Source organism: Megalobrama amblycephala, linkage group LG21 (assembly GCF_018812025.1).
Source record: "Megalobrama amblycephala isolate DHTTF-2021 linkage group LG21, ASM1881202v1, whole genome shotgun sequence".
Taxonomy (NCBI): Eukaryota; Metazoa; Chordata; class Actinopteri; order Cypriniformes; family Xenocyprididae; genus Megalobrama; species Megalobrama amblycephala.
Window position 1 is genome coordinate 19183063 of NC_063064.1, and position 22631 is coordinate 19205693.

The window sequence follows — 22631 nt, forward strand, 5'->3', positions numbered from 1 at the left end:
AGAAGCACGTATTCCATAGAGACGTTTAATAATAAACATCTCTATGGCCTTAAGATCACACAGTTTAAAAGGCTGAACCTTGCAATAAGACAATAGAAGAACAGATTATGAACTCAAACAGTACATCAATGATGAAATATTAGCATATATGCAGAAAACAGCAACTTACCCTGTACCAAACGATCTCTCGCAATCTTCCATCTGTCTTGAAGTTGCACTTTAGAGTCACCGTTTCTCCCACAACAACTGGCAGCAAGGGCTCTATTGTTACAGTCAGATATCCTGCAGAGGCAAAGTAAGACATCACTGGAACCATGTACATTTTCTAACATTTAAAAAAGAGCAGATGGTGATACACAAGATGCAGGTTGAAAAGCATAACATAAACCAGACCACTCCATGATATAATTTATCATATTATTCAGAATTATTACAGAATTAATTGAATTGAAACACTTTTGCTTCTAAGGAAACCAGGACTTTTACTTCAAAATAACTAAAGAATGTCTGTCATGCTGAATCTGAAGTCTACAAAATGAGAATCACTCAAGAGTCACATTTTATGATCATGAATATACTATGAATGTAATAAGACTACAAACACCTATGATTTTTTACAGTCTATGGTATGCACAACTAGACAAACAATGAATAACAACACTGAAAAAAAATGGTAATATAATAAATAAACTGGTATTCATTCAAGACTGCAGCAGACTAAGATCACAGAATTAACCTAAACATTCATTTATACCACCAAAACTTAAATTTACATTTGCAGATTACCATATTTTACTGTGTAGAGCAGTTTTTGTTTTTTTGCAGGACTTTGCTGTAAAAGATCTTTAAGTGTGTTCAGTTCTACAGAACCCAAGTTCTGTCATGACAACTCTCTGAGTGTTTGGCATGGTAATGGGTATGACAATGTTGATATGTTTGGTCTTGGCAGAATAGATCTGCTATGCTGCTGTTGCTTTTATTGCTGCTGCTGTAGCTGCAGAGCAAGTAGGGGACTTGCTACCGCCAATACATACGCAACACGCTGCTGTGAGCAAGCAAGACATGCTGCTGCTGTACTATATATCGTGCATGAATTACCTGTAGCAGATCTACACAGGTGGAGCTGGGGAAGGTGGAAGGTTTCTGAAGCGCGCTGCACTGCTAAGGCAGATGCTACCAATGTATTTGAAGATTGAGCACACACGCTCATTGGCTACCAATACAGCAGGAACCAATCATCTGTGTGCTATAGATAATGACATAATACATGCAGGTTGAGTTATGGACCTATTAGCCTGCGCATTTAGTGTTTCATGACAGAACTTTGTATTTATGCAAATTTTTGTAATTAAATATTAAATAAGAAATCATATTATTTATTTTGTTCAATAATTCAAAGATATGACAAGAAGATATGAAGCAACACAAAACAAAAAGGCCCCAAAACTCTGGCTCTTCAAGTGGATCTGCATTTCCCTAGTATCAATCAGATCAAATGATTTAAAAAATTATATATATATAATTTTTTTTTTTTAAATTTAATTAAAAAAGTACAATGTGACAAAGTTGTTTGTTTTTTGAGCCACATTCTCAAACTCAGACCTTCTCAACAGCACATCACACACACTCAGAAGTGTGAAGGAGAGCTTCTTTTGCTCCATTAATTACACTTAAGCCATAGACACTTTGCCATCTGTTTAATTTTGTCTCCAAAATCAGCTTGGCTATGGCAGTCCCACCCCACGATTAAACCGACGCTTCAGCTAACTCCTGCTAGCCACAACTATAACAAACAATTAGCCAACGACTTCATGTCTTTTGAGGACCTGCACTTCATCATGGTATATGGCCGACCTTTTTACGCAGGTTATTCAACCTTATTTATTTGCAAAAAGCTTTTTTATTGTCCTAATATGCTTTGTAACAAGTTCTGTGCCATCTGAAAAGTTATTCTATGGGAAACAAATTCTTCCTCATCAGACTGTGCACCTAATTCACATATGCGGATCTCTGGATAATTTCCGATTAACCAAACACGTGCTCCCGGTTTAGGGAGTAAATGAGCATAATTACAAAGTTGATCACAATTCCGAAACACTGAAAACACATTTATCAAAATGCTTGGGTGCAGACATGAATGACAAATGGAAGAGCTCTCGCCTCTTAAGGATAAAGATGGGAACGTCCTGCTCTAGTGAGCGCTCTCTCTAGCTGCCTAGCAGGTGGCCTGGATCCTACTGACTGCACAGTCTATCCATCTAACCAGTCAATACTCCTCTTACCACAGACAGTGAAAGAGGAAGGAGATCCACAACATCAATGTGAGGAAAGTTCAACTGATCATTTTCTTTTACTATATATTTATACCAAATCCTAGTATGCCCCTAATTCATTAATTTCCTATCACAAGAGGGGATGATAACTGCAGATGTTTCATGTTCGTCTGGAACATCACTTCATAAGGAGATATCCAATCTTACATGCCAGTGCATGCTGGGAAATTAAGTCCCTCATAGTAGGGGACAAATTAAAATAAAACTCTTTAGCACTTCCTGCCAATCTGCTCATTTACCTTAAAGCATTTAATTGAAGACTATAGACTACATGAGATTTATTGAATATTGATGTGAAATGATAAACATTGGGGTTTTGAAAGCTCCCTAGGGGACTAATTATTACCTGAAGAATTAAATATTATAACACCCAAATCTGTATTCATTGCCATTTTCAACAGAAAATCTCACAGTTGACATGTTTATGTGATTACAGCCTCGGCGTGCTATTTTACAATCAAATATCTTTTACATTTACATCACATTTAGATTCCACCTAATAGTGATATGTCACATTAGATATTACTCTTCAATTCGATAATGCTGTAATAACATTTCTGGTCCACTGACAGCAACACACAAGAATTTCCCCATGAATCCACAGTGCTTTTAGACCAACATTGCTTCTAAAACCATTTAATTATTTTGAAACCTCTGAATGAATTATGCATTGCACCCAAAACAACAATTGTTGTCAAGTGCTCAAACAAGTATGTGAGCATGAATCATTATGCACCAGCGTACTCTAAGAACGTAAAATGAAATGATTCGCCGAACCAATTCCGTGCTTTTCAATAATCTGTCCATCTTGAGGTCTCAATTAGCTCTTGTCAGACAAAACAGCTCAATTGCTCACTGCATCGGCCAAGGTCTTATCACTGTGTCTGACTGACAGAATTGACTTGGCAATTCTATACATTTATCTCAAAGGAAGACAGAGCAGCTCACTCTAAGCCTCGAGGGAAATAAGGGAGCAAGGATAGGAACAAATTCCAGCAGATCTGCGACCTCACTTCGTTTCAAAATTCCCAAACTGTGATGGAGCCTGAACCCCAAGAAATCACTTTCTCCCAAACTTTGAGTCAGTTCCTGGGTCCTAAAGCAAGACGTATTGAGCACAGCTGGACCGCTGAAGACATATGTTGCAAAATACACCATATGCACAATGGCAGATGGACATTTCTTTTAAATTATGAAGTCTGAGTCCTCTGTCAGAAAGACTCATTCTAAAATGTTACGTTCCAATAGTAAGGTGGCCTGCCAATGCAAAACGTGCAACATTCTCTCTGAGATCTAGCTGCACCTCGATGTGCTTGTTAAAGAATCTTAATTTAATCATCACGCTCAAGGGATCTTTACACCGGAGGAGATTTAAATGGATAAGCCACAAGAGCTACAGGTCATTAAAAGGAGCTGAAGCTCTCAAATAAAATCCCTTCCACTTAGCACCCATACGTCCATAAAGAGCTTTGAAAGTCTGCGAGGCAAGCATATGTTCATATGTGGTATTTTTATTTAAATGTCAAATCATTAAGTAGGGTAAAAAACAAAACAAAGATACTTAAAGAGCTAGAAAATGATCACTTAAAAAACAAAGCAATTTGTTCTAGCTGAAATAGATTTCTTTGTGTGTATATACATATGTGTATGTACAGTATGTTTATATATATAAAAACATACTGTATATATATATATATAAACATACTGTGCATACACATATATACACTATGTATATACACACAAAGAAATCTATTTTAGCTAGAACAAATTGCTTTGTTTTTTAAGTGATCATTTTCTAGCTCTTTAAGTATCTTTGTTTTTTGTTTTCTATCTATCTACACATATATACACTTGTTATATATATATATATATATATATATATATATATATATATATATATATATATATATATATATATATATATATATATATATATATATGTATATATATATATACACACACAGTATATACATATGTAGATAGATAGACAAATAGATAGACAGATAGGTTGACAGGATTGATTGATTGATTGATTGATTGATTGATTGATTGATTGATTGATTGATTGATTGATTGATTGATTGATTGATTAACAGCAATGTATATTTACACACACATACTTGGAACCTTAAACTTGTCCAAAAACCCTGAATTGTGCTCGTGTCTACTTTCTAGAATAACTAACTTAACTTCTGCCTGCATTTTGATAGCATCCTCATAGGGTCAATGCTTAAACAATAGCGATTAAAGAAAAAATCACAAGTTGTAAATTGGAATCGGCACTGTACAAAGGACGTTGACATAACATACTTCTTTTGTCCGATCTTTTCTTCCTGCATTGTTAATTGTTCCACTTTTGAAATTCAAATGAGACACAGTTTCCCGCCCGATCACGGTTAGCTGCCTCCTTAGTGTGCGATTGTATATGCTTTTGTGTTTGCATGCTAATTTTGAGGCGAAAAATGGCTATGAGCAGAATGGTGTGATATTGCGTGACTTACTGATACAGAAAGAGCCATGAGCAGGGATTTTAAAATAGCTCATTACATGGACTTGTGCACTTGGGTCTGAGGAGTACATATTTCAAAACCTCCCCCCCAGAAAGGTCCAGATTTCCTAAGCCTTCAAAAGAACTGACAGTCGACAAACAAAATCTTTTAATGATAGGGCAAACCGCCACAGCGAGAAGCTGAGTGTTTGGAAGGACTCACTGATTCTTCAATAACTGCGCCCATGGGCAAGCGGTCAGGCTCGGCTAAGCCATGAAGTCTCCGCTAGAGCGAGCTTAAGGAAAGACCATGGTTACCCAATTACATGGAGCAATGATGAGAGGGTTGGCCCAGAAGTTCACTTCAGTATCGACGTAGCTGTTAACCACATAGGCAGTTCAATTTCTACTTCGCTGCTACATGTTACATCATGCGCGTCAGCCTACGAGTCAACTGTAATTGAATCAACCTCATAACACCTTGTAGCAGAAACACCATCCGTCATTTTTGTGCTGGAGACTAATAGTCAGGAATTCCCTCTGATATGATTTGTCTTCATATTCATTGAAAACATAATGAAAATATTAATGAGGTTGATAGGAAGGACCGCTAAACAAGGACGTTCATGATAACTCAGGGTAGAGTATTGTTTACAGGCGAATAAAGGAAACATTCAGCGTTTAGCCCAAGGCCGCATTGGAATTCTGTAAGGTAAAGCTAAATGATTTAAAACCAAACTATTCTTGGCACATACCTCCATCTAAATCCCTTTCAAGCCGTCTCCATATCACCTAGGAGGGCATACGTTCACACCTGCTCTGGACTGTTGGGAAATTAGCTCAATCCGGTGAACCTCTGACAGATGACACATCCTGTATCCCGTCACACCTGGGTCTCCCCAATGCTCAATCCTTCTGATGTCAACAAACTGTAAGCATCATGCCCTAACCAGCATAAACTCACATCACATAAATGTCTGCTGCCAATCCGGGTATGCGCTCCCATGGGCGGCAGGATTCAGCCTGTTAAGTTGAGGGACGGATGCAACAATCAGAATGTAAATAGACCCAAGCAGGTAAAATGGAATCAGCTAATGTAATTTACATGAATTTCATCATCATGACAGCTTTCAAAATGTTAGAAATTGCTTAATTTGCTTAAATTTTGTTAATTTCCTGACCAATAATTTGTGAGAAGCCATTTTGGACTTGGCTCTTTTATTTTTATTATTTTATTACTATTTTATTATTTTATTTTATTTTTTATTTTTTTCCCCAAGAGTGTGTATCTATCTATACACACACAAAAACATAAATATACGTAAGAGTATAGTACATATATTTGTTTTTCAGTATATTAATCAACAAACATGGGCTAAAAAAAGCCACAAAACTCTAACTTGATTTCATGGATCTTTAATTTCAAGAACACTCAAGCTCATAAAAGGATGGACAAGAGTGGGAATGACAATGCACTGCTGCTGGCAGCTTATTAGCACCTGATGCTAATTATGCCTGTCACCACTACCATAAATTCAGCATTATGTCTCTCCTTTGCAAAGGTCCAGTCGTCCCTGGTGCATGCACAAGGTGTCCTTGAGGTCTAAGTATAAGACGATGACGACGTCCCAGTGCCTCTGGATGCACCGCCCTCCTGTACAACCAGACCTTCACTTCTTTTGGCTCAATAAGGACACCATGCCTCCTATTTTATAACACTTCTGCCACAACATTTTCTGCCTTTTAATTTGCACTTTTTTTTAAAGAACACGTCAACATCAATCTAACAGTGTCCACCTCCTCAGAACACATTCAAAACTTCTTTAGACAGAATCTTTCAGAAGATTCTGATGCCAGTCCCAATAGTCTCACATAGTCAGATTTTGATTAGCAATGAGTCACTTCACAGCTTATTCTGCCCAAGAACCGCCCACTTAGACAGGAAGAGACCATCTGAACAACATTTAAAGCAGCCAACCACATTTCATTTTATGTTTATGTGACATTTATGACTTTGTTGCAAACTTATAGCAACCTGTTCACGGTGACAACTTTTTTGACCCTATTTATATTCTCTATATTATTGTATTAAAACATTTAATTAATAATGCACTTCATACATGCAATGATTTGCATACATCTATAACAAGCATGTTTTTCTTTTCTGTATTAATGTTATTAAATGTCAGGGTGATAAAATTGTCCTGCCAGCATTATGGAGAGAAAAAATATCTTATTATTAAAAAAAGTAATCTTCTTATTATTATTGTATTTCTCAAAAAAAGAAAAACTGCTTCACTGCTTCAATATTTGAGAAAAGCACTTTTGTCTGATAAATCAAAGTCATGTTCTCCAGCCAACATGCAGAAGCATGAATTGGGGGAAATGATATCACAGAGAGGACCCCTCATGAATGTATGACAAATTCAACAAGTATGCACTGAACAGCAGGCGAACCTTGTGTGGAAAGAGTTTCACTTTAATGTGATCGGATTTCTGTGGACAACAAAAACAGATGCATTTCGCCTTCAGATATCACAGCTTCTTGTGGAGAACAGGAAGAGGGAGTTTATCAACACAGAGTGACCACTTCAATCAAAGGAACTCTTTTGTTCTCCCTCATTCTTATCCACAAATGTGACCGTCATTTTTGGACTATATGTGTTCGGCACAATCCCTAGGTTAATCGGGAATTGGTTTAATCAAATATGCAGAGGAAAAACCTTTAAGTCACTGCTAGCTGTGAATGAAAAACTATGCAAATAACCCTCTCACCAGAGGGGAACCATGCTGTGGCCACCAATGACAACAGCCGCCAATCACAACACTGGATCGGAAAGGCTCTAATTTGCAAATACTGTCCTTCTCAGAAAGGTTAAAAATGTTCTCTTTGTAAAAAAAAAAGGGAGTAACTCTGTAACTAAGTTGTTGTGTGTAACTCTGAAGCTCTTAAAGGAAAAAAAAAAAAGTTCTTCAAGAAAGGAATTTTGGGGAGTTTGGAAACAGCAACAGCAACAACAACCAAGCATGTGCCCTCCAATTTTCAGGACCTTCTGCACCAACTTCAGAACCTTCTGTTCAGAGATCCTCCGTCTGCATCTGCCAGATTATCCGGATCTTCTGCACAGACTTCAGAACATTCACCTTTAAGGCTTCTTTCCTTTGCGTGTTCCAGAAAAGAACCTTGTGCTCCAGGAGCTTAGCGTTTTCAGTCTTCAAGGCTGTTTAAATGGAATTCAGCTCCTTTTTTCCCAGTGCAACGCGGGCAAGCACAACCAGTGGAAGACGTCGCTGCTCGGACTCATCACGTGACAAAGCAGAACGTAAATATCACTTGACCAAACCACTTTCCAGAGACCTTGCATTAGTGTGTATTAGTTTATGATTTTCTAATAAGCATTAGATTCAGCAGATGTCAATTGGACAAGGGGAGGGGAAGGGAAGGGAAGGGACGGGAAGGGGTGTTTTGTGTACAACAGGGTGGTCTGTAGGCGTCCCGTCTGAGGTTATAGGAAGCCTTCATAATTCACAAAGGCTGAACATATCTAATAGAGCTGGACTACTATGCCTGCTCATGTGTTGAGCTGAGCTTTAACTGAGCTTAAATCCACTGAATAGGTTTCCAGTACATTCCGTTACTCTGGCTCATTGCAGTGTTGTATTGATCCGCCCTGTGGCATAAGCCTTTGCCCAGAGGAAGTCCGACAGACCTGTTTATAGCCTGCATACTCTCCATCTGTTCAACCACCACATATATCGGAGACTCTGCCAGGCCGGATATTACTGCTAAATGTCAGTGAGACATCTCCACTGTGCTCCTAACATTTATTAATGCAGTTCCTGTGCCGCCTGGTATGTCACTGTTAAAACGGTGCCTTAAGTGTCTGGAAAGATGGAACGTTTAGCTGACATGAAGCTGCTGCAATGTCTCATAAAAAACACATCACCAACTACTGAGTAACAAATGAATAAAAAAAAAAAAAAAAACAGCACTGCTCATGGATCGCTTCAGGAAGCAGTTGGGATCTGAAGAGACGGCTAAGTATAGCACGGACTACTTAGCAAAATGCTGAGTGTACAAGTGCTAAAATCATTCTGATATGAACCAGAACCAAGACGATCATTGAAAAAATAAAAAAAATGTTGAGTCTGGCGAACGTACTGCAGTAATTGGCTCATATTAACGGATTGTAGAAGCAAGCATGGCCTCTTCCGCATCTTAATCCATCAGTCTCACCATTAAAATAACATCTAATGAGAGTTTGCAAAGCGCCCTTTCTGCCATTAATAACAGTAATCTGCCAAAGGCACAACAAGAAATCTAAACACAACTCCGAGATGGACCGGGCTGGACTGTGCACTGTGTAATTCTTTGGTGTGATTAATGGTAATGGCTTTCCCGGCATCAATGGCGAAGCAAATGTCTCCAGGAAGAGAGGAATGGCCGACTTTGTTGTCTACAAGCGTTCCTTTCTACTTTATCATAAGTGGGATAAACAGCTCGCTGATTTGTGGTGTCAGAGACATTTTTAAGCATTTTCATGGAACCTCGCAGGAGAAAATAGGATGGAACAAAGCAGCCCTGTTGTTCCTCAGGGAAAAAAAGGGAGTAGATGAAATGTGTGTGTTTATGCTGAGAAAGCATCTCTGGAACAAAGCCTTGAGACACATTAAGCAGCAAGGCCACATGGTGCTTAAAGCTCAGACATATTGTTCTAGAGGAGATTTAGAGATGCTCCTTGTTCCTCAATGTACTTTAGAAGAAGGCGCTCTGGTGAACGTGCATTTTAAATCTAATTCAGGAAACGGTGTCCTGTTGAGTCAATAAACTGTTGTGAGAGAGAAGAAAAGGAAGAAAAGCCACACTCAAGCAGATGATATTTCACAATATTACTGTTTTTACTGTATTTTTGACCAAATAAATGTAGCCTTGGTGAGCATTCAAAAACATGGAGGAAAAAAAAAAAAACAGCAGCTTCTTCCAATAATGGTTCCAAACTTTTGACTCATAGGCTAATGTATAAATTATATAATAATACAATATCTCATTTAATAAACTTGTTATAAATATACAACATGTTTATTAGACCTTCACTTCATTAAAAGTCTTTGGGATGTGCTGGAATAGATTTACAGAGTGCTTGACTCTTGCATTGTCAATACAAGATCTTGACCAAAAATGTATGCACCGCTTGATGGATTTCCAACTACAATGCAAGAGTCAAACATATAAATTGCAAGAAACATAATAAATTACAGCAATAATTATCCAGTCATGGGCTATTTGCCTATTTAAATCCAAACAGCGACTTTTTTTGATTTCACATAGAGAGAGAGAGAGAGAGAGAGAGAGAGAGAGAGAGAGAGAGAGAGAAAGAAAGAAACCCTACTGTTGGCAACAATCATGGAAAAAACTTTTAAAAGCAAATGAAACAATCTGCATGTTCAATGGCAAAATCTGTCAAAATGTAGATTGAGCCATTTTAACACTGAGAGTCCCTCTTCAGCCTCCATACCTAATTCAAGAATAGGAGATAATTTGTCTCACTAGGCAATTAAAGCCCTTCAAAAGAGCAGCAGCTGATACTGTAAATATTCCTTGATTGCCTCTTGTTCTGTTGCCGTTTTGGCAACTGGAGGGAAGAGCTAAAAAAGAAAACTCCAACTCCATAAACACACACCTTTCAGCAGTATGAGCAAACAACAGGCAAAGGAGATCTTAATTACCCTAAGAGTTACTTCAGCAAACTTTGCAGAAACGACTGGTATTTTTCCCTTATTAGGAAACAATGGGCATTTTTCTACAATGATTCAAGAGACCAGCAATTATGCGCAATGCATTCCAGAATAATTAAGTGATTACAGTCGCCTAATAAATGAAAAGCCCTTAAATCAAGATTGGTAATGAAGATAACCACCATCGTTGTGATTTTATATAAATTTAGCCATTAAAATTCAAGATTATATACCAATGTGCACCTGAGTAATTGTTATTTATCTAAGGTTATTACTAATTAAAAATCAATTAATCATATCAGTGATTGACATTAATTAGTTCCTTAAATGTTTCAGCTTTTCTGTTCTTGCCATGCTGGTTGCATAAAGTGCATTATTATAGGTTGCCTGTAATGACGTTCTGTATGTAACACAACAAGCCAAACAAACTAAAACAAACCAAAGCTTTACTTCTGAAATACATCAGATTTCAGATGCCCACACAAATATACATATTATTGCACTTCAGATTGAGCAGCAGCCAAATAGAGACCCAGAACAAAAATGTGCAATCAATGCAATCATGCCAAGCACCATTTAGGCATAGAGAATAGCTGTTTCCTTGCCACAATTAACAAACGTTTGAGAAAATTCTTGTTTTTTTATATAAATATTGTGATGCCGACTCCTCCAAATATGATATTGTGTCCAAAACAATTCCACTTTTTAAAGTTAAGCTCTTTTGTGGCACAATGTTGATTACCACAGAACATATTTTTCGAGTTTTTGATAAAAGCAAAATGGTTACAGTAACACATTGAAGTGCAAAGGCAGTAAACATTAAAATAGAAGAAACAAAATGTAAACATTACATCTGTTTGGAATATAATATAATATAACATTATAATTTCAACTATTCATAACTAATAAATCTCACCTCAAAATAATAATAATAATAATAATAATAATAATTCAGAGGGATATTTTTTTATTTTCTGAAATAATCAACATTTTGCCAAAAAAAGCTGTCAACAGAGCTTGTATCGAACCCGAAACATTCCTTTAAGGTAATCTCAAATTTTAGGCAAAGCAGCAAAACCGACTGTTAATAGCACCTTAATGGCCGATGGAGCCAGGAGCCCGGGCTGCATGTGTTGAATAAGCTTTAATATCCAAAGGTTTAGGAAAAAGTGAGTGGGAACTGCGAGCATTACAAGCGGATTTGTGAATGATGAACGTGGATGGCAGCTGATTTATGCCTCTTAAAAAGATGATCTGCCTTCTGGAGCTGGGACTGGGTTTGTCATGAAGTTGCTATGAGATGATGCATGTTCAATCAGAATGATTTACTGTTTAATGACACGCTCGAGCCCAGAGAGTGTTAGGCTTAGGGATGCATGACACATCTCTAATCTACCTCCTCCCTATGCACGACAGAAAAGACAGCAATCAGGAACCCATATCAGCTGCTTCAAGACTCAAGGGTTTTAATTGCTGTGGGCTGTCGACATTATCTCTCCTACTCTGCGATTGGAGTGCTGAGTCTGATGGAAGGGGTGGGGTGGGGGGGTACCAGCCAAGTGTGACCAGATGCCCTGGTCCCGAAGAACCTACTGCAGCTGGCCTGGATTAGGTTTATAGCTACAACTGATTTCTAGATCAGTGCAACTTTTGCCAAAGTAAACAATAAGCTATTATGAATAATTTTCTTCTCCGTCACCCCTCAATCATCAAAAAACAGATGGAAGCATGAAAATTGGTCATGAATTACTAATAGCAGCACCTTCATCATTTTTATTCGCATACAAAACCCCAGGTTAGCATGTTAGATAAGAATTAAGTTGTACAGTGCTCTGCGTAAATGAGTACATCCCCTTTGAAAAGTAACATTTTAAACAATCTCAATTTCCAAAATGTTAATAAGAATAAGTTTTATATATCTGTTTAACTTATAACATGAAAGTAAAGTTAATAAAATTACTTAGAGAACAAAATTTTCAGTTTTACTCAAATTAGGGTGACGCAAAAATGAGTACACCCCACTGAAAGTCTAAATTTTAGACAACAAATGTCTAATTTAACAAAAATTCCATCACAGGTGAGTCTAATTATTCATTACACAGGTGTCCAGCAGACAGTTGACTATAAAAGGGTGTTAAAATCCCTTTCCATTTCATGCTGTCAGCAATGGCACCACATGGAAGAGAAATTTCACATGATCTGAGAAAGAAAATAATTTCTTTACACCAGAAAGGTGAAGGCTACAAGAAGATCAGCAAAGCTTTACTTGTCAGTCAGAAAACTGTAGCAAAAGTGGTACAAAAATTTTAAAAAGATGGAACTGCAACCATCTCACAGAGACGTCCAGGTCGTCCAAGGAAGTTAACACCTCGACAGGAGCATCTTCTGATGAGAAGGGTTGAAGAAAATCGGCATGCAAGTTCACTGCAGTTATCTAAAGAAGTAGAAAGCCAAACTAGGGTGACTATTTCCCGTGACACAATACGATGTGCATTGCAGAGGAATGGCATGCATGGGTGCCGTCCGTGAAAGAAGCCTTTCCTAAAGCCCAGGCACAAAAAAGCCCGCCAAGAGTTTGCCAGGGCCCATCCTGACAAAGATGAAGACTACTGGGACTCTATACTCTGGAGTGATGAGACCAAGATAAATGTTTTTGGAACTGATGGCTTCAAAACTGTATGGCATCGCAAAGGTGAGGAATACAAAGAAAAATGCATGGTGCCTACAGTGAAACATGGTAGTGGCAGTGTCCTTATGTGGGGCTGCATGAGTGCTGCTGGTGTCGGGCAGCTGCATGTCATTGATGGCATCATGAATTCACAGATGTACTGTTCTATACTGAAAGAGAAGATGGTAACATCACTCTGTGCCCTTGGTCGTCGTGCACTTTTCCAACATGACAATGATCCTAAACGCTCATCTAAGGTCACTATTGAATTTCTGAAGTAGAACAGGGTGAAAGTGATTCAGTGGCTGCTGATCTGAACCCAATCGAACACCTATGGGGAATTCTGAAGAGACAAGTTGAGCATCACTCTCCATCCAGCATCCAGTCTCTAAAAGAGCTCATTCTTGAAGAATGGAAAAAGATAGATGTTGCAAAATGTCGCCAACTTGTTTATCCCATGCCTTGAAGACTTGGTGCTGTCGTTAAAAATCATGGAGGCCATACAAAGTCCTATATGTAGTAGTTTTTGTTGTGGGGTGTACTCATATTTGCATCACCCTAATTTGAGTAAAACTGAAAAATGTGTAATCTAAGTTATATTATTATCCTTACTTTCATGTTATACTGTAAGTTAAACAGAGTTTATATTAAACTTAGTCTTGTCAACATTTTGGAAATTGTTTTTGTGTTCACTGAGATATTGTTTAAAATGTTACTTTTCAAAGGGGGTGTACTCATTTACGCTGAGCACTGTATATATTCACATACAAATGTATTTATTGTTAGTAATTTACCACGCAGGGAAGACCAGGAAGATTGAACACTCTTGTGACAACATGCCCAATAGCAGGCAAATGTATTAAATCATTGGTTTGGCCAACAGATTTAATTAACTAAATAAAAATCACACAATAAATGCGACAACGTGCTCTAATAAAAATGTTACCCTTACCCCAACCTGACCTTTTTGAAATATCCCCTTGTCCTAAGTACACAGATCAGCCTTTCAGTTAAAGGGTTAATTCACTGCTGGCAAAATGGGCTTTTAATAAAACTTGGTTGCCTATTGTCATGATCACCAGTTGGAGTGCCCTAGTTAGCCACCAGAGGGCACTCCAACCTGGACTGTTCCTCACCACACCCGTGAACTCCATTTCCCATAACACACTTCCCGGACTCATTATCCTGTTTTATTGCACCCAGCTGTTTTGTGTTTCCTGTTCATTGGTTAATTGGTTAATTTGCCCCACCTGTTCCACATTATTACCTGCCTTGTTTGTTCCCTACTTATTCTCCTTGTGTTTGCAGTCCTGTGTTGGTTCGTTGTCATTCAGATATTGTATTTTCCCTTGTGTGTTGTAGTCAAGTTCTAGTCTAGTCCTAGTCAAGTCAGTCAAGTGTAATTCTAGTCTGTTTTCCCCCTCGGGGTAGTTTTTGTTGTTGTGTTTTGTTTTATTTTTCATTCATTTAATAAAGACCCATCCTCTTCCTGCATTTGAGTCCTCGCTCCTTCCAACCCTAACAGAACGAACCAACCATTAAGAGGACTCAGCAGAGATGGGTATCTTCCTCTTTCCATCTCCTAATTTCGTGGGCATAGAGGATGAAAGAGCCAACAAGGGTACTCAGCAGAGAAGGGACTCACACCATCTGCCAAGTTCTACTGCCTGCAACCCCATCTACCAGCGCATGCTCCAGGTGACTGCATTAAGATCCCTCCGTCAGCAGGGGACTGTTCTGAAGGAGTTTGCCCAGAAGTTCAGGAGGGTAGCTGAGGGGCTGGAGTACAACGACTCTGCTCTCAAGGACCTTTTTAATAATGCTCTTGATGAGCCCATATGCGGATGGAGAATATTCAGCAAGGAACATCTGTCTTTTGAGGGGTGGGTGGATTTCCTTGTAGAGCACGCTGCAGGCCCGGAGGCCTTCCCAGAGCACGCTGCAGGCTCGGAGGCCTTCCCAGAGCACGCTGCAGGCCCGGAGGCCTTCCCAGAGCACGCTGCAGGCCCGGAGGCCTTCCCAGAGCACTCTACAGGCCCGGAGGCCTTCCCAGAGCACTCTGCAGGCCCGGAGGCCTTCCCAGAGCACTCGACAGGCCCAGAGGCCTTCCCAGAGAACTCTGCAGGCCCGGAGGCCTTCCCAGAGCACTCTGCAGGCCCGGAGGCCTTCCCAGAGCACGCTGTTGGCCCGGAGGCCTTCCCAGAGCACTCTACAGGCCCGGAGGCCTTCCCAGAGCACTCTGCAGGCCCGGAGGCCTTCCCAGAGCACGCTGTTGGCCCGGAGGCCTTCCCAGAGCACTCTACAGGCCCAGAGGCCTTCCCAGAGCACTCTGCAGGCCCGGAGGCCTTCCCAGAGCACGCTGCAGGCCCGGAGGCCTTCCCAGAGCACTCTGCAGGCCCGGAGGCCTACACAGAGCACTCTGCCTGCCCGGAGGCCTTCCCAGAGCACTCTGCAGGCCCGGAGGCCTTCCCAGAGCACTCTACAGGCCCGGAGGCCTTCCCAGAGCACGCTGTTGGCCCGGAGGCCACCCCAGAGGTTTTAGAGTCGAATGCCTCCCCGGTGAGTCCTGACATGGCCAAGAAGACTGTCTTTGTCTTTTATGTCTTGACAGTTTTGCGGGCTTGGAGAATGCACGTAGGGTCTGGCGACCACGGCCCGGAGCAGTCCAGGCCAGCTGCTGTCCCAGAGCAGCCCGAGCCCGCTGCCGTCCCGGAGCAGCCCGTTCTCCCTGATACGGCCACGGAGGCCATCACCGAGCTGCCCGCTCTCCCTGATACGGCCACGGAGGCCGTCACCGAGCTGCCCGCTCTCCCTGATACGGCCACGGAGGCCGTCACCGAGCTGCCCGCTCTCCCTGATACGGCCACGGAGCACCCTTGGTCCGCCCTGCCACCGCCCAGGCCGTCTGAACCGTTGAAACCCGCCTGGTCTGTTCCTCTAGCACCGCCCTGGCAGTCAGCCAGGACTCCAGACCTGCCGGAACTCGCCTGGTCAGTTCCTCCAACGCCACCCTGGCAGTCAGCCAGGACTCCAGACCTGCCGGCGCCTGCCTGGTCAGTTCCTCCAGTGCCACCCTGGCAATCAGCCAGGACTCCAGACCTGCCGGAACCCGCCTGGTCAGTTCCTCCAGCACCACCCTGGCTCTCAGCCATGACTCCGACCTTCATGGAGTCCCCATGGTCTGTTCCTCCGGCTCCCCCCTGGCCTTCAGTCAGGGACTCTGGACCTGACCCGCCATCCCTCCCCCTGATCCTCCTCCAGTCCACCTCCCTCCTGAGATTTTGTTTTATTTTTTGATTTGTTGTCTGGTGGAGCGTCTGGTAGCCGCTCCGTGGGGAGGGGGTTATGTCATGATCACCAGTTGGAGTGCCCTAGTTAGCCACCAGAGGGCACTCCAACCTGGACTGTTCCTCACCACACCCGTGAACTCCATTTCCCATAACACACTTCCCGGACTCATTATCCTGTTTTATTGCACCCAGCTGTTTTGTGTTTCCTGTTCATTGGTTAATTGGTTAATTTGCCCCACCTGTTCCACATTATTACCTGCCTTGTTTGTTCCCTACTTATTCTCCTTGTGTTTGCAGTCCTGTGTTGGTTCGTTGTCATTCAGATATTGTATTTTCCCTTGTGTGTTGTAGTCAAGTTCTAGTCTAGTCCTAGTCAAGTCAGTCAAGTGTAATTCTAGTCTGTTTTCCCCCTCGGGGTAGTTTTTGTTGTTGTGTTTTGTTTTATTTTTCATTCATTTAATAAAGACCCATCCTCTTCCTGCATTTGAGTCCTCGCTCCTTCGGTTGGAAGGTAATAGGTATAACACCTATACAGTAAAAAATTTTTTTTTCTTTTGCCATTTAAGTAGGTAAACTTCAATATCCAAGGCCATTCCCACCAGTCTGCTATGGCTACGCTTCCCAGAGTCAAATACCGCCTTGCTTTGGTAGGAAATCCTTATTAGCAAACTTTTAGTCAAAATGGTGTCGGACTGTATAGTTTTCCGGCGCATTGTAGGCAGTGGCTAAAGCCTGCAAGGAATCATAAATACGGAGACAACACAGAAACGGAACAAACGGAATAAAAGTGAATTTCTTGTTCAAGGTAACACAGAGATTGAGTAAACATTGGTGATTTACATATACTACCGACATTGTAACAATACAAATGGGGTTGAAAATCAGCGAAGTTAGTTACGGCGAAGTTGCCAGTGTGACAACTAGCCTCACTATCTTCTCTATATAATACAGCCATGAAATATTATGTTAATGTAAATGTCTGCAGATTCCCAGTCAAACCACCATTTGCTTTCTCCATTGCTCTGAAATTTGGAAAACAACCATAAGCTTAATTTTGACAAGTAATAAGAATACAGAATGTTTTCCAGACATTCACATGTATTAATTTAGCAGACATTTTGCAAGGTGACTCCAAACACAAGAGATAAATCACACAAAGTTATCAACATTAGCAGAGCAACATGCACAGAGTGCAAACAGAAAATTTTCTTTTATATATAATACAATAGCAGAGAATGGCTTTCAGACAAATGTGGTAAGCAGCTCTAATGATAAATATTTAAAAGGTAAACAATCTGGGTTTACTATACTCTTTGTGGTCTGTCATTTGTGGTCTTTTTCTTTTCCCTCCTCCTCTCCATCTCCCTTACTTATCCCATAAATCAATCCGTCTTTCTGTTTTTGGCATAAGTCACAGACACAGGGAGGTTTCGGAGTCTGTATTCCCAGTCAGATAAACAACCTAATGCAAACATGCAGTAAGTCCGAGACAACAGTTCTACTTCTGTGTTCCAGATTCTGTCTTTTTTTATTCCTCGCAAAATGCAAGACGTAAATATGCTGAGCTCTGCCAAGGTCCTAAAAAGGGGCAGTCAGCATGTTTGTATGCTGTTAATTTAAAGTTAGAACGCTCAAGTGACATGCAAACAGTAATGCCCTCGCATTTATTATGGCTCAGGAACTGTTCACAAACTGTTCGGCACAAGGCCAGTTCCTCGTTCGATTTGTTCAATATTCAGCCTACAATATCTTTAAATTGCAGCAAAAATTCTTTGAATTTGAAAGCCTGCAGGCGAAACAATCACTGGCAACAGAACTTAACAAGATAACATTTAACCTAACTTGAATGTGGCCTTGAGCTCTCATCACTGGTCATGAGTTATACAGCTTAGTTAAAATCAGGACTTTAGGGAATTAAACAGCTGTTTCAGGCTATATTTGAACAGGATTTATCTTGTGTATGGATTTCTGCATGACCTACAAAATTTCGGTTCAGACAACAAACCTGTACTGCCCATCAGTGCATGCCTTAAAGACAAATCAAAACCATGATTTCAGTTAAAAGTAAACCGCAAAAAAAGGAGAAAAAAAATTGCATAAAAAGTACTGTATATGTATATAAGTGTACTTCATTACCAGACTTTTTTTTTTTTTTATGACATATACAAGTCAGGTCAAAACTCAACAACTCCAGATCTGCAAATTCTTACAATAACCACACAGCCATTCTATCAAAAAAAAATCAAAGGCAGTTGTGAAATGCGTTTGACATTTCTGCATTCCATCAAAAAGAGACATAAAGACATTTTTAGAGAACCCATCTGTGAGAGGAGATGGCATTTGCATGTGCATCATGCATGCAGCCTACACAGTGTGAATTGATTTATAGGTTATGCAATTATGATCACATAATCGATGGAAATGAAGCAAAATCCACTCTCATTTCCCTGTGGATTGTGATGATACAGGCTCCTCAACATCAACTTTGATGGATCATCTGTATTCATTAACACACATTCATGCCTGTATTCATGAAAACTGAGCCTTGTGTTTGGAAGCCATGCCAGTGCACAGCAAAAAGAGACATGCACACATACAAACAAATGCAGATAATCTTAGAGTAAACTGTTATCACTGATTTCACTGATTTTGACTGTTTCAACTAAAATAACAAATATTAATTTTTAGTTTTAGGTCTGTGATGTACTTTGGTCAAAAACCTTTTCAATAATTAATCTCAATTAGTGTAACAGTTACTTTAACAGATTGATTTACTAATCTTAAAATGGAAAGCAAGGACTTGAATCCATTTGAATTCATTTAAACAAACTATCCGAATAAACTGGTACACTAGAATGAATCTGACTATTCAAATTTAAGAGAAACATGGCTGATTATTGGTTCTCTCAGCTGTGATGTGCAAGCAAATTGTCATGATAAACACCAAACTAAAGTTTTGTTATTTCAAAGCACTGCAGCTCATATAACCATAGAACCAACCAATCAGCTTCGCCCTTTCCGTAACAACATCGAAAGCTCAGCCAAACAGCTGTACAGGGCGGGTTTTTATTTCTTCTCTCCATAAATATATCTAGTAGTAAAGCTAATGCAAGGGCTAGAAATCAATTAATCCTTTGCTGATACTTCATCAAAGAGAGCACAGATCATGGTTGCATAGCAACGACAGACACCACGGGAGTAAAAGCGCTTTGGAAAGACGAAAGCGGCGTGGATTTAGACGCGACACGTGAACGGCCCCAATACTTTTTGAAGTAAGAGAATTTGGGTTGCGAGGACTGGAATTGAGAACCACTGTAACGGTTATATTGATCTGTGCCTGCGTTTGTTAATGTGCAGGTTTGATGTAATTAATTAATTTACTTCTCAAGGACATTTCATTGCTTGACGGTATAATAACATAACATAAATGACATAATGAATAACATTTAAAAATACAAATGTAGGCCTATGTATAATACGTACACAGGTAATACATACAATATGAAAAGAGTTTGCCAAGTTGTGTGACTGAATTCCTGTAAAAGGACTGCTCACCACAGTTGGCTGCAGCTCTTACTGATAATGTCCTGAATATGATTATCAAATTTATACTTTATGGTACACTACTGAATGCCAAAGTTGCAAGTTAAAATGAAATGTTCTTTTCCCCCCAAAAAATGGTTGATTTTTGTTAGAAATTAGTCGTTTAGATTAATCGATTAATCGAGTATTCGATAAATTAGTCGATAGATTAATCGATATAAAAATAGTTGTTAGTGGCAGCCCTACTCTGAAACGAATGACACGGAAGTGCGCGGTTTCATTTACCTCACACACACACACACACGTGCGACACTCGCTGCGTTTTCATCCTCTGTCGCCTCACTATATGAGAAAATCAATGCACGAAATTCATCTCCAGAGCCGCTCTGAAAGTCACTTCATCAGCATTTAACCGCTTCGTTTGAGCTCTAGGCAACCTGTCAAAATAAAAGTTTGATTTAACTTGACAGAGACATATTAGTGTTGTACAGTATAATTTAGATACATTTATTTAATAATAAATAATTATAACTATATTTTTAAGGAATAATCTCAGTTTTTCCTCCATGTTTTAGTTTTAACAGTAAAGCTCTGTTGTGCAGCACATTGTCAAAGTTTAATTTCATGTTTTTAAGAATTCCATTTATTAGAAATGCTTTTTGATTATTAAAATGTAATTAAACCATTAAAATGGAATCCAGAAAAGTTAAAACAGAAAACAGGATTTGGTAAAAATAAAAAATTTTATTGAGGGGAAAGAATAAAACGTAGACCATAGGGCTTTAGCTCCAGAGTTTAGCTCCAACCTTGATCAAACTCACCTGCCTGTAGCTTTCTAGTAATCATGAACAGCTTAATTAGCTGGTTCAGGTGGTTTGATTAGGGTTGGAGCTAAACTCTGCAGGACAGTGGCCCTCAAGGACCAGGGTTGAGAAGGCCTGCCAAAGGGTCATGTAATTTTTTTGTTAAACTTTTAATAAATTGTTGGTAAATTGGATGAGTTTCATTATTTCAATTAATTAGACATGCTTTTTGAGTACAAAAATGTAATTTAACCATTAAAATGGAGTACAAAAAAAAAAAAAACCCTGAAAAAAAAAAACGGAATCCAGTAAAATGTAAATGGAAAAAAATGGAATTTGGGAAAAAAATAAAACTGGCCAAATAAACTGCTTAGTGTTGGAAAAGGAATCTGAGTACTGGGGAAACTAGGGAACTACTTTCAAATGTATTGGAATAGCAGTGACTCAAAATTGTTACACAATTTTTCCTCGTTCATTTGTTTCAGTCAAACCAAGAAGGACATCCAAAAGCTCTCAAAAGAAACCCCGATAAAGATTAAATAGCACGGTGGCTAGCAAATAGATATTTCAATCTGTTTTAATAAGGTAAACACAACCTTTGCTGCCAGCTAAATCGGACTACCGTCCGGGTGGAAGGCCCTTGTAGCAGAGCGAGGCAGTTGTTTGACTAACCCCTATGATCAATCATGGTTTGTATGTTTAATCAGGAAACCCCAGCATCGCTGCAGGTCACATGAGCAACGCTGGCCGATATGGAAGGAGACAAGGATGGAATGGAGAAGTGGCTGCTTCATTGTCAATCAAGAGAGAGTTTCAAGTGAATCCGAGAGTATAAATAGTAGAGTCCATCTATCAAAGTCAAACAAGCGCTTCTCTGTTCTTTGCCCTATGGAGTGAGCCTCTCTAGTGAGTGGTCCTTTGCATTGTTGTCTCTCTATCCACAGCCTCTTGTCTCTGTCAAGTGTTCCACAAAATAAAATGCCCCCCTCATCACAGTATAAAGATAGAAAGATAGAAGATAGACAGAAAGATAGAAGACTGAAGTCACACCCCAGGCATGTAAACCTCCCTCACATGATCAGTAACCATGTCACAGTTAATGTTAAAAAGATATCAAAGAGCATTATGATTGGTTGAGCTCAGAATTAGTTCTGTGTTTAATATTCACCATTCAGGGAAGACAAACTCTTTCAGTGGTCTAAACAACTTTCCACATACAGTATTGGAACTGTGGCATAACAGTTAGCATAATCGCGACATGAGGAACCAAAACCCAATCCTATTCTGCAGGGAAGGGTTTCAAAATGTCATTTAGTACAATAGCTTAAACAAGCTTTTTATATCAGAGGTCAGGCTCAGTCATTCTACGCTCATTAGAAAAAATGTGCCTCTACCTACATTTTCGCAAAACTCCAAAAATGTACATCCAATTCACTGCAGTAAAACACCACTAACTTCTACACAAATTACGGTTATGGGGCAGAAAATCGATTAATAAAGACTTATTTTCATGCGGTTCTTCAAAACACTTTTGCAATAGTGCATGATTCTAAACTAATATTTTGATGTTTGCATAAGTGTGGCTTTTCTGATGTAGTAAACTTGCTCGTAGTTCACCTTGTACAGCATTGGAATTGCGATGCGGAGTGCTTGGGTATGAGTCCTGTGACACACAAGACACGATAAAGAGCTCAAAAACTTGTAAAAGCAAGCTAAAATGTCATGGTTGCAAATGCTTTTTGCCCCTTACATTTACTTTTTTAACACTAT

At 39.7% G+C, this 22631-nt stretch overlaps 1 protein-coding gene across 4 annotated transcripts in view; it reads right to left on the reverse strand.

The window, feature by feature from the left end:
- The window catches only part of igsf21a (immunoglobin superfamily, member 21a), a 268267-nt gene that overhangs the window by 152337 nt on the left and 93299 nt on the right, over positions 1–22631 (reverse strand). For all 4 annotated transcript variants that reach the window (XM_048173320.1, XM_048173321.1, XM_048173324.1 and 1 more), the window contains exon 2: positions 170–282. In XM_048173320.1, coding sequence (XP_048029277.1) covers positions 170–282 — 113 coding nt within the window. The remainder of the gene's footprint in view (positions 1–169; positions 283–22631) is intronic.